This window comes from Martes martes, assembly GCF_963455335.1.
Source record: "Martes martes genome assembly, chromosome: 1".
Lineage (NCBI taxonomy): Eukaryota > Metazoa > Chordata > Mammalia > Carnivora > Mustelidae > Martes > Martes martes.
The window spans coordinates 69,167,047-69,191,631 of record NC_137888.1 but is presented as its reverse complement, the minus strand read 5'-3'; the positions used below and the strand labels follow the sequence as shown (position 1 = coordinate 69,191,631).

At 35.6% G+C, this 24,585-nt stretch overlaps 1 protein-coding gene across 2 annotated transcripts in view; it reads left to right on the top strand.

Moving 5' to 3' along the window:
* SLC9A9 (solute carrier family 9 member A9) overlaps positions 1-24,585 on the top strand; it is a 542,979-nt gene that overhangs the window by 127,650 nt on the left and 390,744 nt on the right. For both annotated transcript variants that reach the window (XM_080822667.1, XM_080822668.1), the window contains exon 5: positions 9,436-9,551. In XM_080822667.1, coding sequence (XP_080678793.1) covers positions 9,436-9,551 — 116 coding nt within the window. The remainder of the gene's footprint in view (positions 1-9,435; positions 9,552-24,585) is intronic.

The window sequence follows — 24,585 nt, the reverse complement described above, 5'->3', positions numbered from 1 at the left end:
CTTGCAAGTTGTAGAAGAGCTCACTAGCCAAATTATTTCATTAATTTTCTACTTATTTAAATTATATTTGTATGTATGTATCCAAATTTAATAGAAACACTGTGCAGAAATAAAGAAGTGACATTTAGAGGAGGAAAAAAGAAAAAAAAGAAAAGTAGTAATCAAGGGGCCACATGTATAGGGAAGCAAGCACCATTCTTGCTGCTTTAGCACAGATGAATTTCATACTTTGAGATATTTTGTTCAAGCCTCTTTTTATTAATAAAAGCATTATATGTATATATGTGTACACATACACACACACAAACACATACAATCTGTACTGCCATCAAAGCCTCTTAGTTGTTATACTTCATTCCAAAGCAAAGAAACCTGTTGTTTGGTTTAACCAGTACAAAACTGCTTTTAATAAACATGCAGTTTCTGCTAGGATTTTTAAAAATATTTAAAAATAAAAGCTTGAGGATTCTCTCACCATTTTTAAAAACTTGGTAGTAAGGACTTTGCAGTTACCAGCCTCAGATAAGGCCCAAACAATCATCCAGCTCTCTCCCTCTGATAGGGAAAGAGGAGGGGGGTCTCTGTACCTAGGAAAAAAGTCTCTGCAGAACTGCAGATCACAGGCATAACAAAGGTCTATTAAATTTTATATTGTAGTGGGTTAAGACATCCTTTCACTCCCTAGCCCCCACCCTATTTTCATTTTCTTCTACAAGGAGTTCCAAATTGCAGCCAAGAAGTAATAACACCTTGAATCCTCACATGCTGTCCATTAGTCTTCATCTTTAATCCATGAATAGCAGGGAAGCCAAGTCACTAAGCAAAAGGTATTAGGTGCTTTCTATATGTGGACCTGTAACCTAACTGCATCTCGGGCAAGCTCCACTGATGAATTTAAAGTGTTGCCATATTAAGGAGTGTACCATCCGAACCAGAACACACACCGATGGCTGAGGCCAGGTGGTTCTCATTTAGAGTCTCCTACTCAAAGTATGGCCTGGGACCAGCAACAATGGCACCACCTGGGAGCTCATTAAAAATGCAGAATCTCAGGGCTTACTCCAGATCTGCTGATTCCTGAGGTCTGGACATTAGGGACAAGATGTGATTGAGAACATTTGTTCTAGATCCTGGCTACATACCAGGACAGTGGAAGAACTTTTAAAAAATTCTGGTGCATGGGTTCCATCTGCAGAGACTCTGATATATTTGGTCTGGGATGTAGCCTGGGCATGATAATTTTCAGAACTCTCTGTGTGATTCTAATATGCAGCAAAATTTGAGGACCATTGAATTAGACTTTCTAATGATACGTAGTGGAAGAATTCATCACATTGAGTTTCCCAGCTTTCACTGTCCATACCTGATGTGTTACCACCCACTTGTTTTGCTGGCCTATGGTGACTATCCCTGTTCCTCCTCCTACTACCACAGCTCAGATCTGACCCCATCTGCCTTTCAAGAAAGATTCATCTCCAATACCTCCTTCCCCCAGACCATATTCTACCTTCCCCCCTTTGAAACCCATATCATTTTGCCTTTAGCTTTTTTACCAAAACTACAGCTTTTCACATAGTAGTACAGTCATTTATACACATGACTTATCCTTTCTCCTAAGCTGTGAGCTCCTAGAGGACAGAAGCCACATCTGATTCATCTTTGTAACTCTTAGGACCTAGCAAGGCTGGCTGAAGTGTGCATAGGAATGGAGGTGGGAAGCGAGAGGACAAAAGAGAGAACAGCCCAGATATGCTATCTTCAAATTAGTTGGTAAGATGGGGAAACAAAGAATATATGGCTGGAATTTAAGACCTCGAGGAAATAAAGGAGAGAGCTTTATAAACCGTATCAAGGAATGAACGATGGGGATACAAACCGATAGTGGGATGGAGGCAAAAGAGCAGTGATTACAACTAGTGACCACTAAGCGTGGTTTTCTGAAAGAAGAAGACAGAGAAGTAGAGGATAGGGTAAAATTGAGGGAGCAGGAGAGAAGTGAGGAACTCAAGTTACTCAGAGAATTTTAGGGCCCACACATCCCAGGATGCTGGTGCAGGCTCTCATTGAGTGGGTGTGGCTAAGTTGCACTTCCTTCATTGTTCCCTTCGATCTTCTCAGAAGTGATCCCCTTTCATGCCTGAATGAGCCAGCATACTCCCAGATAGTGGATATGAGTAGACACAACGAGGATGCCCGGTTAAGTTCTTACCTGTGTTTAATCTTTTAGTGGATCTCTACCTCTTAGTGCATGTCAACATTGCAATTTATGCCCATTCCATATTCATGCTTGGGATTTATATCATATTTTCTCCAAGAACCTTGAAGTACTTTACAGGAGAGAGGATTATATCTCTGCAGGCAATTGCATAAGTTTCTATAGAAGCAGGAATTGTCATGAAAGTGCGCAGGTGAGTGAGGGCTCCAGGGAAGGTCCAGTAAGGTTAACACACAGGTGGGCACTGGAGTATTTAGGAAATGTACTCTTTAATTTTCTTCCAAGGGACCCACAGTCTTAGAGTCTTAGACCCCAGTGATGGGTTAAGAACAGTGTATTGCATCACAGCCTCCTCTCTGCTGCCTTTCCATTATTGAAAAAATGTAGTAGCCAGTACAGGCTCACAGGAACCAGATATAGAACTGACTTAAAGGAGAAATCATGGAAGGCATGGTGCTTTCCATACCCTTTTACAGCCTAATTAAATGTTTGAAAGGAAGGTCTCCTGGGCCACTCATAACCCTTAAAGAGCTAGTCCCAATATAATATGTCAAAGGCATTCTACCAGGAACAAAGAATATAGTAATTTGCTTCTTAAATTTGTGAAGCCAAGGCAAAGACATCTTAAATTTTCCACTTAGTGTCCAATAGTAAAAAGTAGAAAGGAACATGTATTTAAATTTCATTTCTATGATTTGTTGGGTTTCTTTGTTTATAAAATAAGAATCCTCATGGCTGCCCAACTGGTGTGTGTGTGTGTGTGTGTGTGTGTGTGTGTGTGTAGATTTAAAAATATATAAAATGTAGTAACATGGGGTCTGGCACAGGGCGGGTACAAATGTTCAATTTTTTTCCCCTCTGTCTTTGTCTTACTTTTATTCCTATCACAGTCTTCTTAGAGCCTTAGGGCCAGAGAGCCTACTACTTAATGCCAGATAGGTGACTTGAGAAAAATCAAGTTTCCGTGGGGTGGCAACTGTGGAAATTTCGTTGTTCTGGTGATGACTGTTGCAAACAAAGTTTTTGAGTTGTCAGATGTCCTAATATAGAATTTCCCAACCCCCCCCCCCACACACACTTTTATGCCCCTGTCAATGAACCCTCCCCCCATTGTTCTCCTTCCTCCTAGCCCCATCCCATTACCTAATCAGCCTCTGCTTTCCACTTAGGGACAGGAAAACTGAATGCAACCTTCCCCTTTCTCTAAAGCCTGTCTCCCTCCAACCCTTTCAAAGAAGAGAGGATTGGGGCACGTTCTTTTAACATGCCCACAAGCCACGCAAGTGAGTCCTTCATCCTCTTCCTTCCCCCAACCTTCAATGAAACAGAAGGAACAAAGTCTTAAGATTGGTGGGAAAAGTAGAATGGGCCAAGGGAGCCATATGCCATTGTGAGATCTGAGTACCTGCTTCCGTTAAAACGGAGCTCAGGTTTCATAGACTCCTTGAGGCAGAGCAGCCTGAGTACTGCAGAGCAGCAGTACTGAGCGCTGAAGTGAAAATCAGGGGTGGAGTCACAGCCTAGTCAGGAAGGCCTTCTCCCCTCATCTACAGTGAGTGGCAGATGGCAGATGATTCCCGGGATTGCCAAAGGAAGGGTTTCATTTTGTCCACTGGATTTTGTACTGACTGAAGAACAAACCACTTTCAGTGGGAAAGGTTTTGCATTCTAGGAAAAAAAAAAAAATCACTAGTTGGGACATCCCACGTATTGATGAAACACTGCTGGCAGTTTCCTTACTTGAATGTATATTTCAGGTTCAGCAGATAAGCCACCTTCCTCTCAAACCCTGTCCTGAGTCCCCAGGTAAAGAGAGTATCTTCTTTGTGAACTCCGTGCCCTTGATCTTCACTTCTTCCAGGACACCTCCAGGACACTTAGTGCTTGCTTTTCCTCCCTCCCTCCCTTCCTTTCTCTCTCTCTTTCTTTCTTTAAAAAAGATTTTATTTATTTATTTGAGAGAGAGAGAGAGAGAGACAGTTACTTACAGAGATAGTGAGAGAGAGCACAAGCGGGGAGGAGAGGGAGAAGCATGCCAACATTTTGAACTTGTGATCTCTTCCATAAAATAAAGTTCCCCTTTAATATTCCCCAACTGGAGAAGTGTGCACGTGTGCAGTCTATCGTTCTCTCCATAGGATTAGTCACATATTAATAATTAATTATAAATTAGCTATTAAATGTCTGGTTCTCCCAACAAAATATAAGCTCCCTCAGAAGAGGAATTATATATTTTGGTAATCTTTGGTTTCATAAATGAGTCAATGAGCAAATTAATGAATCCATGAGTGAATGAATAAATGAATTTGGCTAGAAGACCTTCCCAACCCCATCTAGCCCAGCATTAAGAAATTATTAATTCTCTCATAGAAACAGAGGAGAGACTGGTGGTTGCTAGGGGAAGGGAGTGGGATAGGAGATGTGAATGAAGATGATGAAAAGGTACAAACTTCCAGTTATAAGATGCATAAGTTCTAGGGATGTAATGCACAGCATTTTGACTATAGTTGATAATACTGTCTTGAATATTTGAAAGTTGCTTGCTGAGAGAGTAGATCTTAAAATTGCTCACCATACACAAAAATATAACTGTGAGGTGACAGATATATTATTGAACTTTTTTTGGTAATCATTTTGCAATATATACATGTTTTAAATCATGACATTATGTACCTTGAACTTATACACTGTTATATGTCAACTATATGTCAATAAACCTCAAAATTTAAAAAAAGAATTATGAATTCTCCAGTGGGGTATTACTCTTGAATGCATGCTCCAGGAAAAAAAAAAAAAAGCAAGAAAATGTGAGATATAAACTATCCGTAAAATGTGAACAAATATATAGGGAAAGATATTTATCTAAAGGAAAATGTTTAGGTATAGAAATTGGAGATCTAGATGTACATTATAACCCTCATATTGCTTCCATAGCCTGTTGGTTCTCGATTTTCCCACTGCAGAATGAGCTTCATATAGTGGCCTGTTTCACATGATTTCGCAGGCAGGGATGTGGCTCTTGAAACAGTTAAAGGGACTGGCCTACACAGCTGTATCTCCAAACTGACAACTCCCCTAACTAATCCCTAGCAATTCGAAAAAACTATCTTTCTAGTAGATCTATTCATTGCTTGATCAAGACTACTTTTTTTAAAAAGAAGTAGGTATATTCTTTCTTAAAAATACTGGTAGAGATTAAGATGGCATACTTAGAAATCATCTAAGCAATTGAACATTTTGGAACTCTTTTTTTCCTTTTTTTTTTAAATTCTAGTTGGTTAACATGCAATTTAATATTAATTTCAGGTGTAAATATGGTGATTCAACACTTCAATACAACATCCCACTCTTATCCCATGTGTCCTCTTTCATATCCCTCACCTATTTAACCCGTGACCCCACCCACCTCTCCTCTGCTAACCATAAGTTTGTTCTCTATAGTTGAGAGTTGGCTTCTAGGTTTGTTTTTATCTTCTTTTTTCTTTGTTTCAAGTTTTTATTTAAATTCTAGTTAGTTAACATATGGTGTAATATAGGTTTGGGGAGTAGAATTTAGTGATTCATCACTTACATGGAACACCCAGTGCTCATCACAACAAGTGCCTTCCTTAATATCCAACACCAAGTTAGCCCATCAGTTGCCCACCTCCCCTCCAGCACCCTTCAACTACATGGCCAACTAATCTTTCACAAAGAAAGAAGTAATACCCAAAGGAAAATAGACAGTCTCTTCAACAAATGGTGTTGGGAAAACTGGACAGCAACATGCAAAAGAATGAAACTGGACCACTTTCTTATACCATACAGAAAATAAATTTAAAATGGGTGAAAGTCCTAAATGTGAGATTGGAAATCATCAAAATCCTTGAGAATAACACAGGCAGTAATGTCTTACACATCAGCTGTAGTAACACCTTACTAGACATGTCTCTGGAGGCAAGGGAAACAAAAAGCAAAAATGAACTATTGGGGCTTCATCAAGATGAAAAGCCTCTGCTTTCTATGAAGGAAATAATCAACAAAACTAAAATGCAACCCATGGAATGGGAAGAAGATATTTGCAAATGACATATCTGATACAGGATTAGTATCCAAAATCTATAAAGAACTTACCAAACTAAACACCCAAAAAACAAACAATCCAGTTAAGAAATGGACAGTTGACATGAGTAGACATTTTTCCAAAGAAGACATCCAGATGGCTAACAGACACATGAAAAGATCTTTAACATCACTCATCACCAGGGAAATACGAGTAAAAACTATGATGAGATATCCCCTCACACAAATCTGAGTAGCTAGATTCTAGATTATATACCTCTGGTCTTTTCCTGTTTGTATGCATGCCTAAGTATGTTCAATTTTTATAAAATTAGAAATTATTATTTGTTACCACTTTATAATTTGCTTCATCAGTTTACTTTCCTGTGTCTAATATAAAATCTTATATACAGTAGTATTAATTGCATATTCGTCCATATATGTGTGTTTTGTAATTTATTCACTGGATATTTAGATATTTAGATTTCTTTGAAATTTTCACTCTTATAAACAAGAGAAATCTGATATAAAGTGAATACACATATCCATATGTGTGTATATGAATACACATATTCATATTTGATTAATTTTTGGTATAAGTTTGTAGGCAACCATTTAATAAGCCATAGAATATTTAAAAATTGATACTTTAATTAAGGCTTTAATTTCCATCAATAGTATATGAGACTTGTATATGAGTATTGTATATATACTATATACAATAGTATATGAGACTTCTGTATAATCTTCCCAAGCCTAGATAGTATATATGCATTTTTTTTTTTTTACCTAATGGCTTCTGTGCAATATGGGAAAAGTAATTTTAATTCTAAGCCTAGATTCCCAGCCTGTAAAATTAATTAATAGGTATAAAATTCAGAAATATAGTCACAGGTCACAAAGTTTATATTGATTCTGGAGCCTGTTGATGCTCAATATTTGAAGCCTAACTCAAATGAGAAAGGGCTGTGGCGAAGTTGGGTTAGTACCCAAAGAGGCTGAAGGGATGACTATTGGAGAGCATTCCTGTCACTGTTTTAACTGCCCAGATTGTCCCAGTGTTGATCCCATTTGCAGATTCCAGTTCAGAGCATGATACAATTAACAGATATAAATCAAATTTATGGTAATTTTTATTGTTATCTATCAGGTAAAATGTGTGGTTCATAAGGGCAGGAATCTTTGTTTTCTTCACTGATGTATTTTAAGCACTTAGCACAGAGCTTGAAACAGAGTAGGGATTAAATAATAAATGTCTATTGAATGAACAAATATACTGAATGAAGCTACCCTGTACCTGTCAACAGGCTGCACGACCTAGTAACTGGAAGAATACCTTTCCCAGCATGAGTGTGAGTAAACTGCCATGATTGAGACCTCTTGGACTTGCCTCTTCCAACAACCATTGTTGTGTCCCATGACAAAGCCTTTCTCAGATATGTTAATACCTTCAGCCTAGTTAAGATTCAGCCTTCTCACTATAGTCCACATTCTTCATAGTAATGTTGGCCCTCTCTGCTCAAACCCATTATGGCTTAATAATTACAAATCAGAGGGTAGTATTATTTCCAAGTTCTTAGGGATACTCCATTGTTGTGCCTTTGTACAACCTAGAACCACCACCTAATAGGATAGCTGTGAATATATTATATGGGACAATATATGATATAAAATATAGAACTGTTCATCTAGGCAATATTATGTGGTGGTTAAAAGCATGGGCTAAGGAGTCAGTTCCCCACAGTTCAGATCTGGTTTTGCAACTTAATAGCTGTATCATCTTGTGCCTGTTACCTGATGACACTGTGTTCAGTTTTCTCATCTATAAAATGCAAATACTGCCTTCCTTATAGGATTAATTTGTGGATTAAATTAGTTAAAGCATGAAAAGAAATATAAATAGTAAGTGCATATTACCTATTTTGATAAATATTATTAGCAGTAATAATAACCCCATTGAGAATGTACTACATGCCAGAAACCAAATGTACATTATCTCTGATAACACTTAAAACAATTATATGGGCTAGCTATTATTGTTACCACTATTCCATTAATAAGGATATTGAGGTTCAGAAAGTTTTAGTAATGTTCTAAAACCACATAGCTGGTGAGTGGTAGAACCTAGATTTAAATGCAGATGTGTCCAAAATATTTTCTCATGGAGAAATTTTTTTAACAGAATCTGAAACATCTGCATTTTCATTGACATTATAATTTCTAATATCTGTTTTCTAGCCTTTTTAGCCATGCTCACAACTTAGAACATTTTTAAAGAAATTAATTTTCAAAGCATGTGAATATTTAAACATCCATCTCTTGGTCTGAGGATCTACAATTTCTAAAGACTCTCAGAGTCGCTAATGGTGATTTTTCTATGGTCCAGTTCACCAATCTCTGTATTTCCTCTACTAGGATTTTGGCAACAATCAGTCAGTTAAATAAATAAATACAATTTAAAAGCTATAGGGTGGCAAATGATGACCAAGACAGACAAGTATGTTCCATGGTGTGAGTTTGGTAAGCTTATAAACCTTTTATACTGTCATGAAAAGAATAGCTATCCTTGCAAGATCAAAACATAAACCTTTCAGGATTCATTTTCAACAGTGTATTAAAGTTATAGGAGTTCTTTACTAACAGTGGTTCTGTACCCAGTGTGAAAGTGTCTTGACATTAGCAGTGGTAGAGACCCATCTATTGTAAAGCAACTTATTGACTGGGTGTGCTGTGTGTGACAAATATCCTCCTCATTGCAGTGACAGACTTGAAATTTGAACACTTTTTAGACATCCCTGCCACACAAAACAATGAAAACTGAAAAGCAATCCATTTACAGTTGTTAACCCAGCTGCTATATTTGTGGCCATAATTTGCTATAACATATTTGACAGATTATTTTTTATATCCTTGAGATTTATTTATTTTCATTGAAATATGCTATAAAATATTCTTTTACCTTTTACCAGGTGAATGAATTGGGATATTTGGTTAAAATGTATTTCATAGTCAAGAGATTTACACAGTGTACTGAGAGCTAGCATGACCATGAATTGGCAGAGTGGCGGTAATTTGTGCATGATGCTTACTCAGGAAACACATTAGAATGTTAGCTATGATAGCATGGATTTGCACAGGATTCAGCATAATGTTTGAAGATCTTATTTTCTCTTCAACAGGTTAATTATGTATGGCTTTGTGAAAGCTATGGTATATGCTGGCCAGTTGAAAAATGGGGACTTCCATTTCACTGACTGTTTGTTTTTTGGTTCGCTGATGTCTGCTACAGATCCAGGTAATTGTTCAAATAGTATGTTTTTTTTTTTCTTTTTAAGAATCAAACATTTAAATTAAATGTTTCTCTAAAGACCATCACCTGAGTCTACATCATAATAATTCCATATTCCTCTTCACTTGCAGTTGACACACATGTTAGTGATTTTAAAAAGAAAGGAAAGAAATAGGTGAATATCCTAATAGCTTTCAAAAAATGGATCTGAAAACAATTTCAGTGGTGGGAAGTTCAGACTTTAAAATTCATTACAGCTTATTTCTTTAGAATGTATAGTCATTTTGAGCTATAGGCCTTATTTTTGTCTCCAACTTGTCTTCTTTCAAAAGTGATCTGTTGAATTAAATGGTAAAAAATATTTTCAAAAAGATTGTTTATGGGTGCCTGGGTGGTTCAGTCAGTTAAGCATCTGCCTTTGGTTCAGGTCATGATCCAAGGGTCCTGTGTTCGAGTCCTGCACTACGGTCCCTGCTCAGAGGGGAGTCTGCTTCTCTCACTCCCACTACCCCTTATCCCTGCTTGTGTTCTTTCTCTCTTGCTTTCTCTTTCTCAAATAAATTAATTAAATCTTAAAAAAAATGTTTACTATGGAGTTTTTCAAACACATTAAGAGTAGGGAGAATAATAAAAAGAATTGTCATATACCCTTTAGCAGTTACCAATATGGCCAGTATTTTTGTCTGTACCCCCCCTACACTTCCTTTTATCATGACTGGATTATGTTAGAGTAAATCTCAGACATTATATCATTTTATTTGTAAATATTTTGAAAAATGAACACTGCCATTATGAAACCTAAAAATATTTGTAATTATTCTTTAATATTATCAAAGAGGTAGTCTCTGTTCAAATATCCTCAAATGTCATTTTATCATTATCATTGTTAGTTTGTGTAATAGTTTGAATTAGGACCAAATAAGGGCTGCATGTTACAATTGATTAATATGACTATTGAGTCTCTTTTAATTTATATGTTCCTCCTCCATCTTCTATTTTTGTCAGTTATTTGTTTAGAGAAAAAATAGGTAATTTGTCTTGTAATTGAAATGAATATGGTTCCTTAAAATATTCTCCTATACCACATTATTTCTTGTAAAACTGATGATTAAATCTAGAGGCTTAATGAGATTCATGTTCATCTTTTTGGGCAAGATTACTTTATAGGTGGTGCTGTGAGTTTCTAAAGCAAAACACCATATAGTGATTAGTGACTCAGCTGTCAACCTTACTCACCACACTATTGCAGTTTCTCCAACAAAAACCACCAGAATACACCTGTAACTAAACAAGATGTGTATATTACATGTTATAATGAGAGAAAATGCACACCAAAAGAAACATAGAACCTTTCAGAGAGTGTTAGAAAGGATTCATTATAGGCTTGGACTTACATTTGGTGATTTTAGGGAGGGTTTAAGGAATTGGAACTTTGCTCTGGATAAGATGCTGTCAGGAAACAGAAGTGCTTGGGGGAGAGGAGCAAAGGCAGAGGGCAAGAAAGAATCTTAAGCAGTCTCCACACCTAGCGTGTGAGCCCAACTCTGGGTCAATCCCCTGACCCTGAGATCATGACCTGAGCCAAAATCAAGAGCTAGATGATGGTTAACTGACTGAGCCACCCAGACACCCCAGTTTTTGTTTTGATCCCTCATGGTCACAGAGTGACTTGTCTGATGTTGTTCTATGAAATTGTCTGTGTGCAACAGAAGAACACCAAGGGTCAGAGGATAATACTGGGTCATTCTAAGAATTTTAAGGGCTGTTTTGTCTCTCTTAGAATAGCCCTCTGACAAGTGGTATTGGCACCATGTGTTCGCTTGTTGTAAATGCAGAATCTCAGGCTCAACCCCAGAGCTACCAAATTGGATTCTAGAATTTAACAATATTCTAAAGTAATTCATATGCACATCAAAGTTTGGGAAGCATTACCTTTTAGAATTCCCCATTTTAGCTAATGATTTTAGTATGTATTGATGGTTACTGTTTAGTTAGGCCAGTATTAATTAGGGGTTACAAGCTAGTGATATGCTAATCCTATCCTAATTTTTATATTTATTAGCTGGTTTTCTCCTATAAATAAGCAGCTTTCCAGATGAACTTTTAAAGATTATTTATTTATTTATTTATCTGACAGAGAGAGAGAGAGATCACAAGTAGGCAGAGAGGCAGGCAGGGAGAGAGGGGGAAGCAGGCCCCCCGCTGAGCAGAGAGCCCGATGCGGGGCTTGATCCCAGGACCCTGAAATCACGACCTGAGCCAAAGGCAGAGGCCCAACCCACTGAGCCACCCAGGCATCCCTCCAGATGAACTTTTAAGTACCCCATGATATCATTTGAATAAAAAAGCAGGATAAATGAGTGATTCTTTCCCTTTATTTACTAATTTTCAAAATAATGAACTGTTTCCTTAGCATCTTCTACATATGATCAAAGAGATTTCTTTTTTAAAGTATTATTTCAACACATGGATTTTAACATGGTTGATATGTTTTGAACTACTGCTGTCATTATCCTTTTTGATGTTCAAAATACTCCAACTTGACAACTGAGAGCTTCTTCAAGTTTCTCGTATATTCTTTTGTCATGACCCCAGTGGTCTTTCATAGATTCTTTTCTTTGGGTAGGACTATATGTTCCAACCTTATTTTGTGTGTTTCCCATACCCTGACTTGGAACCAGCCACTTATAAGAGGGAAATTTATTTAGAGACCAAAATTTGGGCACTAGGGGTTTTCATTGCTATTGGATTGGTCATTGTTTCTAGATATTTTTATTTGTTTTGAAGGAGAAATAATATCACAAATTTATGTTAATATTTTCAGTTCAAATTTAGGATTACAGAAACTTTACTTAACTGCCTAAAATTTTTATTTTATTTTTTCATATGCTTAATTTTCTTCTTCCTATTACATAAATAATTTCTTACTTCCTTAAAGTAAATATTTTTAAAATTATGCTATGCATATTATTTAAAATCATGATTATTGAAAACTGCTTAAGGTTTCCTTGTGGTTCTTTTTAACCTTTGGTCATATCCAACTAGGGATGAACAGTTAAAAATTACTGTTTTAAGAGCTCTTGAAATCATTCCTCTGTGGGTTGTATCTTGTGAATATACGATAATGTTCATTTATTTCATTTTCTTTTTAACTTTTGTTTTGAAATTAAAGAGCTACAGAATTCCTAAATGAAAACCATAGAACCAAAACAAGAGACATCTAACTTCTATTCCTATCCCCTCTACCCTAACATTCCAGCCATTTTGATTGGTCTTTCATTTACCTTTCTATTTTTAATCTAATACACAAACACACATACTCTACTATATACTACTATACAAATGGTTCTTCACCTTACTCTTCTTTAACAGTATTTTAGAGTACTCAATAGCAATATGTAAAGATCTCTCTTATTTTTTTATAACTGCAGAGTACACCATGGATTATTCTACCAGTTATCTGTTGATGGACATTTAGTTTTTTTCTTGTCCTTTGCAATTATGAATGGTGTTGCAACTAATAACACTAAAAAAAACACCTTTCCACATTTTTCCAGTGCTTCTTTGGAATAGATTTATAGAAACAAGTTAAAAGGTAAATATATTTTTCCTAGATGCCAAATTTCTCTCCATAAAGTTTGCACCATTTTGCATTCACACTAGCAACATATGACGGTACCTATTCTTCACAGTTTTTTCAATGCAGAATTGTGTCACAGTTTTGGATTTTTACTTATACAGTAGGTGAGGATTTGTGTCTCCCTCTGGTTTGACTTAATCTTTCTCTTATTATGAATAAGGCTAAATATTTTTTCATATGTTTAAGGGACATATGCATTTTTCCCCAAAAATAAACCATTTATAAGATGGCTTTGCTTGAATAGGGTTGTTAATTTTTATTTTTCAAGTTTTAGAAGCCTTTAACATATTAGCTATATTAACCTTTTGTCTGTAATATAAGTTACAAATATTTTTCCAAATGTCTGTTTTATTTTGTTTATGGTATGAGGGAGGAAAACAATTTTTTAATGCATGATGTTGACTTGTTTCCTAGAAGAAGATGGAATAAAAGTAGTGTCAGATTAGGAATTTGTGGTCTAAATTAGAGGATCAGAGTCCTAGTGTAGAGGGACAGACTGCTCCATCTTCAGGGTTAGAGATGACTCAGCCACTAGGTCATTGCTGGAAGAGCTCATGCTTCACTCTCACAGCCCCAGGGAAATGTAGAAGTTCTTTGGTAGCAACAGGAAGCATGAACTCAATATGAAATATTTTCAACCTATCAGTGATTTCTAATTACTTGAGGTTCTTTTCTGCCCATATGTGGACATTTTGCCTTTAATGGTCAGGTCCCATTTTGTGTCACCTTTGCACAAATCAGCATGTCAAAAAGCATTGCTCCATTCTTCCTGGTCCCAATGGTGAAGGTCAAGTTTGTTGCATTCTACTGAGTAATTCAGCCAGCTCCAAGCACAATTGTATCATGTTAAAGCTTTTCTCCTTCTGTGGCTGGTGATGTCCCTGAGGTTATGTTTACATGACACAGGAAAACTGATTGAAATAGAAAAATAAATCCAACTTGGTAAGATGGATATATATCTGCATTGTGTCAAACAATTGAGTTGACTAAACTTTTTAAAATACAGAATTGACTCACAGCCATAAAGAGAATTCTGGGAACCAAATCTATTTTCCAAGTCTGGCACCAGCTGTGCAACTTTGGATACCATTTAGCCTTTCTAGATTTTATGTGTTCTTGGAAGTGGAAGATATTTGATTTCATTTCTCCAACCCCTCATTTTACAGATGAAGAAACTGACTTTTCATCTGTAAAATGAAAAGTTTCAACTAGAGCCCTTTCCAGTTTTAACATTCCCTGTTTTTTTATTTCTGTAAGATCGGTTTTCATTTTAAAGAAAGTTAAAAATCAACCCAAAGCCCACCCCATCCCCGGCCCAGCCCAGCCCCAAGCATTCTTGGGTTCTAACCCTGATTCAGCAAATGTTAGAGAGGATCTTACATAGTAGAGACACATACATGAACAGGAATTCTTAAGCTTTCTTTTTTTACTGCGAGCTAATTGTTATATTAAAACACGCTGAACCTACTCTGCTAAATTGGTGCAATTTAAGATCTTCAACAACCTTAAAACACCTAGTTAATCTTACCCTACAATTATTCATTTATTGCCTAAATTATTGTGACTCACTAATTCATGAAAGAGAGCCTATGCTCTCCAGGTCTGACTTTTCTTGGCCTTCTTTAAATTAATTATTTCCCATTTAGCCTTAGCTAAATCTTAGCCAGGTATTTTTAACTATTCACATTTTTCTTTCATAGATACATATTTAAACTTAAATCTAATTCTTCCTGCATGTTTCTGACTCTCCATGGCCAATTTTCAGTTTTTCTCCAGTTAGGATGATTTGACTATTATTTGATTAATTTAATTTCCTCTTTTCCTCACTGACAAAGATCCTGCTGATGATGTAAAGGGAATCAGCAGTACTTAACAGAAAGTGAATGATTAAAGGCATAGCCCCCAAAGAGATCGTGTAGAGTAAACAGCAGGGTTGGGGGAGAAGTACTTAGAGGGCTTGATCAATGTGGGAGCTCATCTCTTTAGGTGTGTTTAGATAAGGGAAAGTAGGAGGATGGGGTGGGGAGAGAAAAGATAAACAATATGGCAACAACTGGAAGTGATGCTTTAGTTACTACCTCTCAATTTACAAATGACCAAACCCATAAAGGAAATTTCTAACCTCTTACTATCTTTTTGTCTCTTTCATCATTGACTTGGGTCTTAGTTTGGTAAATTTGACCATTCAAGATAGTGATTTTTAGGGGCGCCTGGGTGGCTCAGTGCGTTAAGGCCTCTGCCTTCAGCTCAGGTCATGATCCCAGGGTCCTGGGATCGAGCCCCGCATCAGGCTCTCTGCTCAGCGGGGAGCCTGCTTCCTCCTCTCTCTCTCTCTCTGCCTGCCTCTCTGCCTACTTGTGATCTCTGTTTGTCAAATAAATAAATAAATAATCTTAAGATAGTGATTTTTATTAATAAGTCTGAAATGTCCCTTTATATATGGGGTGGGTGAGATAAAGAGAGAGGTTGTTCAGATATATAAAGACACTCTGGAGTCCCAGTGTACCCATGTGCTGTTCTCAACATATCAGTATTGTTGCTGTCTCAGCACATTTACATTTGTTGTCTCTCCCTCTTTGCTTTCTTCAGGACTTTGCCCAAATGTTGCCTCAATGAGACCTTCCCTAACCATCCTATCAAAAATTGTACCCCATCTCCTTTTCTGCAGTCACCCACAAATCATGATGCTTCCCATTCTGCTTCTTTGCCTTACATTCTTGTGCAGCATTAATCACTATTGATCTACTATTTATTTCCTTATTTTTTTGTCCGTTGTGAAGAAGTAGCTTTTTCTTCTGTTTTCACCTCATTTTCCACTCTTCTATTTTTAGTACCTAGAATAATAGGTTTTTAATAAGTACTTATTAAATTAATGAATTAATATATTTGTAGGAGAAACTGCTAGAGTAATGTATAGAGCTTGAAAGGTGGTCTCTCCTCAAATAGAATGTGAAGCATTTAAGTATTCCAGATTATGCTCAGAGATAAGGAGTCTCATGATCCCAGGTGACTCAAAATGAGGGTGGAACTCTCAGCACATGGCTGAACTTCCAAGTGAGTGGCAATACTGGTTTCTATCCTCCAAAAAGGATATAGTCAACTAAAACAAAAATATGTGTCTTTCTTCTTGTCTGGCTATGCAGCCAATATTTCTTTCTCCCGGTTTACCAGTTGGTCAGTGGCTTAAAATTTTCCAGACTCCCAAGCCATAGATTGTAGACTTGCAGAAGCAGTTATAATAGTGTGAGGTTTTTTGTTCTTGTTTTTTGGGTTTCTTGTTGTTGTTGTTTTAGGTTGGAAGATGTTCAAAATAGGATCTTCCTTTAGGAAGAGGAAAAACTCAGCATATTACATTAAGTATTAATTACTCAGAAGATGCCAGAAACTCATCCTGGTATTTACAGGGCTGAGACTTCTTTCAAGGTCTGCAGGAAGCCACTCATTCAAGCACATTTGGGCTGTGCATTTTCTCACTTCATCAATTTCTCTGTTTCTTATTTGGATTAAAATGTCTTCATTTTATATGATGCAGCTGCATTGAGACTGAAATACAGCTGTGCTATTTTGAACTCCAGAAGTATTAATCCAGTATTTTAAACTAGAAAATAATTCTTACTTCATAAACTCGTCCTATTTTTCCCAAGAAATTAATTCAGGTTGTCCTGTTTTAGATAACTTCAGATAAGGCTTACTTAAAAATTGTTGTGTCCAATATGATGGCTACAAGCCCCATATGGCCACTTGAAATGTGGCTAGTCCAAATTCAAGGGCTATAAGTATAAAAGTATAAAATACACCCTAGATTCAAAGACTTACTATGAAGAAAAGTATAGTATCTCATTGATAATTTTATATTGATTACATTTTTAAATTATGAGATTCATTTAACATTGAGTTAGAGAAAATATACTATTAAAATTAATTTTACCCATTTCTTTTTACCTTTATAATGTGATTCCTAGAAAATTTTAAATTACCTATGTGGTTTACATTATATTTTTGTCAGACAGAATTACTATAGAGCAATATAGATATGGAATGGTTGTAAGTCAAAAAATATCCTGTTTTTCTACTTTTATTATTGTTGACATATAACATATGTACACTTAAGGTATACAGTGTGATGGTTTGATACCCATATATATTGTAAAATGAATACCGCAATATAGTTAACCTCTCTAGCCCCTCACATTATTACCCATGGGTGTATGTTTGTGTGTGCATGTGTATGTTTGGTGGTGGTGGTAGCAACATTCATGATCTACTCATTTAACAACTTTCAAGTATATATTACAGTTTTGTTAACTCTATTAACATGCTGTATCTTAGATATCTAAAACTTACTAATCTTACAGTTGGAAATGGTTATTCTTTGACCAAAATCTACCAGTTCTCCCCACTTCCAGCCCCTGGCCACGAACATTCTCAACCCTATTTCAATGAGCTCAGCTTTTTAAGATTACACATAAAAATATGATCCTTAATAAAAATACCACAATAACTTTAAATCGAGTAGAAAAATTAAGCACAAATACAATGCATTGCACAGATTATGGCATTTTGGTGAAAAGAGGCACTTTATTTCTAGGATTTTGAACTAATATGTCTGAAATTTTATTTCTAATGTCTCTTTTTCCAGTCTTATTTTTCTGCTCCAACACATAATAACCTATAAACTAGCTTCACCCATGCTTTAGAAACAAGGCAAAGAGTAACAAGATTAATGCTCTGTGTGATTTAAATATCATGTATGTGCCATTCAAAACTATAAATACTGCAACCTCTGACTTGAGAGAAACAGATTAAATAAGTTCCTGTCCAAATGTCTCAACTGTGTTTTTTTCCTTAGTAGAAACATAAATCACTAGTTCCTAAAGTCTGACAATCTGAGTTGTTTTTTTAATGCCCATTACTGTTTTGTTTTATAGAGCTTGTCAGAAATCGAAGAAACTTGACATTTATATTATGTTACCCCTGTTTCAAACCATGTTGACACATTTAATGGTCCTAAATTGGATAGACTCAATATCAGAAATAAATATTTACCTCAAAGAAGTAAATAGAGACTACTTGTGTAGCCAATTGGGCAAGTACAGTTTATAATTCTTCTCATTAAGTTTAGAATTTAAAAATCCAGTTAATGTAAATTATTATTCAACTCTCCAGTTAAACAAGTCAAAATATATATAGTACTTAATAGGATCCATTTCTTTTTTTTTCTAGAGTTTGTTTTTAAGTAATCTCTACACCCAACATTGGGCTCAATCTTACAACCCTGAGATCAAGAGTTGCACACTCAACCAACTGAGCCAGTCAGGCAATCCACATTTCTTTATCTTTATCATCACCAACATTAAATAATATTTAATGACTAGACCTAAGAAAGCATCTACAGATCTCAAAATACAAAAATCCTGTCAAGTTTTACACGGAGCATAGTGTATATTTACTAAGTAAATAAAACAGTCATTGAGTATTGATCAAGAACACTGACCATGGAGTGGGATAGGCCCGTATTTAAATCTACATTCTGTCTGACCTATTGGAACCTCAATTTCTCCATCTATAAAATAAGGATAAATAAGAATCCTATAAAATAAGGATATAAAGTAAGAACTTATTTTAAAGGTTCTTTATAAATATTAAATGAGATAATTTTATTTTTATTATTATTATTAATATATTGTTATTTTTATCCTATACTAAGATGAGGCTGCTATTTTATACTCAGCAAGTGAGACATGTACATTTTTGCCTGTTTTCCTGGTAGCAATAGTGGATTTCCATGAATCTGTATACTTGGTGAGTAAAATATTCCCTTGGCAAGCTAAATTCATTCGTGACTTGCTTGGTTAGAGTTGGGAGCATAAAATATGTAATGCGGTAATTTTGCTTTTATAAAACACAAATATACTTTATATTTATTTTCAGAGGTGGTAGATAGTAATATGTGAAAGCAAATCTCAAACATTATCATTTTATCCACATTTATTTTGGTATACATCTCTACAATTATGGGCATTGTTCTTATGTAATCATGAGGTCATTATCAAACCTATAAATTTTCCATAATCAATTGGTATCATCTATTTCCTATCCACATTCAAATTTATGGTTTTCTTTTTATTAAAGTATAGTTGACATACAGTGTTACATTAGTTTCAGATGTACAACATAGTGATTCAACAGTTCTATATGTTATGCTCTGCTCACCATGGGTGTAGATACCATCTGTCACCATTCAACGCTATTACAATGCCATTGACTATATTCCCTATGGTGTACCTTTCATCCCTGTGACTTTGATTCCACATGGAATGTTGTACCTCCTTCTTCCTTTCTCCCATTTTGCCTATCCCCTCACTGTCTTCCCTTGGGCAACCACCAGTTTTTTCTCTGCATTTGTGGGTCTGTTTCTGCCTTTTCTTATTCTTTTTTGTTTATTTGTCTTGTTTTCCAAATTCCACATATAAGTGAAATCATATGCTACTTGTGTTTCTCTGCTGACTTAATTCACTTATTGTAATACTTCTAGGTCCATCCATGCTGTTGCAAATGGCAAAACCTCATTCTTTCTTATGGCTGAGTAATATCCCATTTTGTGTGTGTGTGTGTGTGTGTGTGTGTGTGTGTGTGTGTCTTATCTTTTTTATCCATTCATTATCAGTGGGTACTTGGGCACCCCATCTTGGCTATTGTAAATTATCCTACAATAAACATAGGGGTGCATGTATCCTTTTGAATTAGTGTTTTCATTCTCTTTAGGTAAGTAGCCAGTAGTGGATTACTGAGTCATATGGTATTTTCATTTTTAATGTTTTTAGAGCCATAACGTTTTCCTCAATGACTGTACCAATTTGCCTTCCTGCCAACAGTGCTCAAGGCTTCCTTTTTCCTCATATCCTCTTCAACACTTGTTATTTCTTGTGCTTTGGATTCTAGCCAGTCTGGCAGGTATAAGGTGATATCTCATTGTGGGTTTGATTTGCATTTCCCCAATGATGAGTGATGTTGAACGTCTTTTCATGTGTCTGTTGGTCATCTGGATGTCTTCTTTGGAAAAAGTTTATTCAGCTCCTCTGCCCATCTGTTAATCGGATTATTTGTAGGTTTTTTGGTGTTGAGTTGTATAAGTTCTTCATATATTTGGGATGCAAACCCCTTATTGGATATATATCATTTGCAAATATCTTCTCTCATTCAGTAGTTTGCCTCTTTGTTTTGTTGATGGTTTTCTTCACTTTTCAAAAGCTTTTTGTTTTGATGTAGTCCCAATAGTTTAATTTTGTCTTTGTTTCCTTTGCCAGAAGAAATATATTTAGAAAAATGTTTCTGTGGATGATGTCAAAGAAATTACTCCCTGTGTTTTCTTTTGAGAGTTTAATGGTTTCAGGTCTCACATTTAGGTCCTTAATCCATTTTGAGTTTATTTTTGTGTATGTTGTAAGAAAGTGATCAGTTTCATTCTTTTGCCTGTAGTTGTCCAGGTTTCCCAACACCGTTTGCTGAAAAGACTGTCTTTTTCCCATTGTATATTCTTGCCTCTTTTATTGTAGATTAATTGATCATAAAAGTATGGGTTTATTTTTGGACTCTATTCTGTTCCATTGATCTAGTGTTATTTTTGCACCAGTACCCTACTGTTTTGATGACTATAGCTTTGTAGTATACCTCGAAACCTGGGGTTGTGATACCTCCAGCTGAGTTCTTTCTCAGGATGGCTTTGACTATTCAGAGTCTTTTGCGGTTCCATACAAATTGTATGAGTATTTGTTCTAGTTCTGTGAAAAATGTTGGTATTTTGAAAGGGATTACATTTAATCTATAGGTTGCTTTGGGTAGTATGGACATTTTAACAGTATTGGTTCTTCCAATCTATATTGTTTTTTTAATCCACTCCTTATATAATCTAAAATATGCTAATCTTATCTGGATCTTCAGTCAAATAAAGCAGCTATAATAATAAATTCCATTTTAAACATGTAGTTTAAACATAACCCCAATGTCATCATCACACTTTAAATATTAACAATAATTTTTGTAGTAGGCAAAATAATGGTCTTCCAAAGATTTCCATGTACTAATCTCCGGAACCTGTGAATACATTATTTTGATACAAAAAAGGCCTTTGAGGGTGTGATTAAATTAAGAACTTGCAGTGTGGATATTACCTAAATTATCTGGGTGGACCCAATCTTGTTATATAGGTCCCTAAAAGCTTGAAAACCTTTCATGCTGTGATCAGAGGAAGATGTGATGATGGAAGAAAGGCACAGAGAGAATTTTTCTGGTTTTAAAGTTGGAATACAGGGGCTATGAACCAAGGAATGTGAGTGGTTCCTAGAAGCTGGAAAGAACAGGAAAATGGATTCCCTTCTAGAGCCTCCAGAAAGGAATGTAGCTTTGTGAAACCATGTTTTATTCCAATGAGACTCATGTCAGACTTCTGACCTACAGAACTGAAAGATAATATATTTGTGTTGTTTTAAGCCATAAATTTGTGATAATTTGTTATGGCAATAATAGAGTACTATGACAATTTTTAAATGTTATCAAATATATAATTAGATTTAAATTTCCCAAATTGTCTCATAAAAATTTTTATACCCATCCTATCCAACCAAAGATCCAGACAATTGTCTACACATTGCTTTTAGATAATATAAGGAGAGATTTAAAATAATAAAATTATAGGATACTTTTATAAAAAGAGACTTTAGGAACAAATATAACACCTTTATTTTACAAAAGAGTAAACTAAGGTTTAGAGATGAATGACCTGGCCCTAAGACAGTCCTGTCAAAACAGCATTATAATCACTCCAAAAAATTCATGAAATTTAACAGTAGATTCCAGGAAAGACGTGACCTTAACTTGGCCTCTTTGCCCTTTATTACCCTCTCCAACCTACGTGATTTTGCTAAAATCATACAGAATCCAAGAGAGGTACCTATATTGCAGCTGAATGCTGCTGAAACCTTGAGCTCTGTGTAGCCCCCACAGAAATAGCAGGTACCGAATTTTCTCTACCATGAATAGGATGAGCACCTACATACGAGCTTCAGAGATGCTTTTTGATGGGGACTGGAAAGATATGAGTCCTCACCAAAGGCTGAGTCATAAGAATACATGGATTTTGGTGGTGGGTAAAGGAGAAGTATGGTGACCCACTTGACCCTGCATGAGCGAACTTTTGGTGTCTTTGATTACTGGATGAGGGTATGGCCTCCACCAGGTGCCTGAGAGGTTTATACACCACTGGTCTACCTTATGGTACTTACAGGTCTGCTATCCTGAATGGTAGTCCAACAAAGTCTTAAGATTCAACAAGCCAAAACAAAACAAACAAAACAAACAAATTAAAAAAACCTCAATAAGCCAATTAAGAAAAATAAAAATACAGCATGACTTTTCAGCAGCTTGAGAGAAGATCAGTCAGAACAAGCAGAACATATACACATGAAATAAGTTCCTGAAGTTGTCAGAAGACAATTTGAACAGAAACCTTATAATAAGTCTTAGGAGGGTCCAGGGTTAAAAAAAAAATTAATGATAAATAAATACATAAATACTTTTAAAAAATCATGATTTTCCCAATAAACAACTGAATAGATAAATTAAAGAGAATGGAACAGTCAAGACATGCCCTCCACAGACATGCCCTCGACAGCAGATAATCATCTAGCCCAAAATGTCAATAGTGCCAAGATTAAGAAACCTGCATTAGTCAATTGTTCAAAAGTTGGGGATAATTAAGACCCTTAAGGAGAAATTATAATGGCAATCCACTAGCCCCAGGATTTGCAGAGAAAGAAAATGCTGAAGAGTTTCATCAACTCCTCATCCCATGAGAACTTTTGTACTGCCCTGATATTACCCCCATGAACACCAGTCTTAGGGTCCAGACAATTGTGTGTGCTTTGTGTGGCAAGGAGCCAGGCAATAATTACTTCATGGAAATGTGAGTGAGTCAAAAGGCTTCAACTTTTTTTTTTTTTTAATTTGTCTTTACACTGTTGTGTAGCTGCCTTTGAAGGTTGCCCCATTCAACCTCCTTCACCTTCCTTCCACAAGCAGCAATCCAAAATAGCCTTCCTTCTTCCTAGGGATTTCTTGGCTTTTTTTGGTATTATTTTTATTAGTGTCAATTCCATTTTTCTCTGTATACTCTCTCTATCATTGATTTTGGAGAGGAAGCCAGTAGCCTATGCTGGCTCACTGTCTTGAGAGGTATGCTGGTAATAAGAAGAATGGTGTAATTGGTAATGAGAAGAATGCTGTAATTAAAATGCTACTTTTCCCTAAATTAATATAAAATTTTAATACAATTCCCATGAAAATCTAGCACTTTAAAAATTGGTTCTGGACAAAATTATCTTAATGTTTATGAAGTAGGATAAAAGCAATAGAGGAACTGGCTAACCAGATAAATGAATATACTACAAAACTATTACAATCAAATTATAATTATAATCAAATACTATGATTATGTATATAATCACATTATGTTATATTATAGTATATTATACTTATATTATATATTATATAATATAATATTTTACAATATGATATTGGCCTAGTTTTAAACAGATCAGTGGAAAAGAACAGAAGATCCAGAAAAGATGCAAGCATAAATGAGAATTTGACAAAAGTGATAGATAGATAAGACACATAAACAGATAGAAACAACTAGTAGTATTTTAATCCAGTGGGAAAGGATGATTTATTTAATAAATGGTACTTGCACAACTGACTGGCTGTCCATTTAGAGGATGATAAAGTTGAACTAATCTAAACAAAATCTAAACAAAATATATTTAGAAGAATTAAAATACAAATAAAAAATGAGGGAAATGAAGGTAAAGAACACCTGCAAGGAAAATCTGTAAATCTTTATTTACCAATTATAGATAGGAAAAGTCTTCTTAATGAAAAATGGAAACTCAGAATTGATAAATAAAAAATAGACATATTTGACTATATAAAAATATATTTAAATAATAAGATACCATGAAGAAAATCAATAAACAGGAAACACATTGGGGTAAAAGACTTTAAATGTAGAGGACCAAGTATTACTACTTCTTTTTTTTAAAAAAATATTTATTTTTTTATGTTAGAGAGAATGAGAGAGAGCACAAGTAGGGGGGTGCAGACGGAGAGGGAAAGAGAAAATCCTCAATCCTCAAGCAGACTCCCCACTGTGGACAGAACCTTATGTGGGGCTTGATCCCAGGACCATGAGATCATGACCTGAGCCAAAATTAAGTACATGCCACTTAACCAACTGAACCACCCGGGGCCTCCAAGTATTACTATTTCCAATATAGAAAGGATACCTTAGGATGTCAATCTGGCAATAAATAACAGAAAAATGGACAAAGATTATGAAGAGGCAAT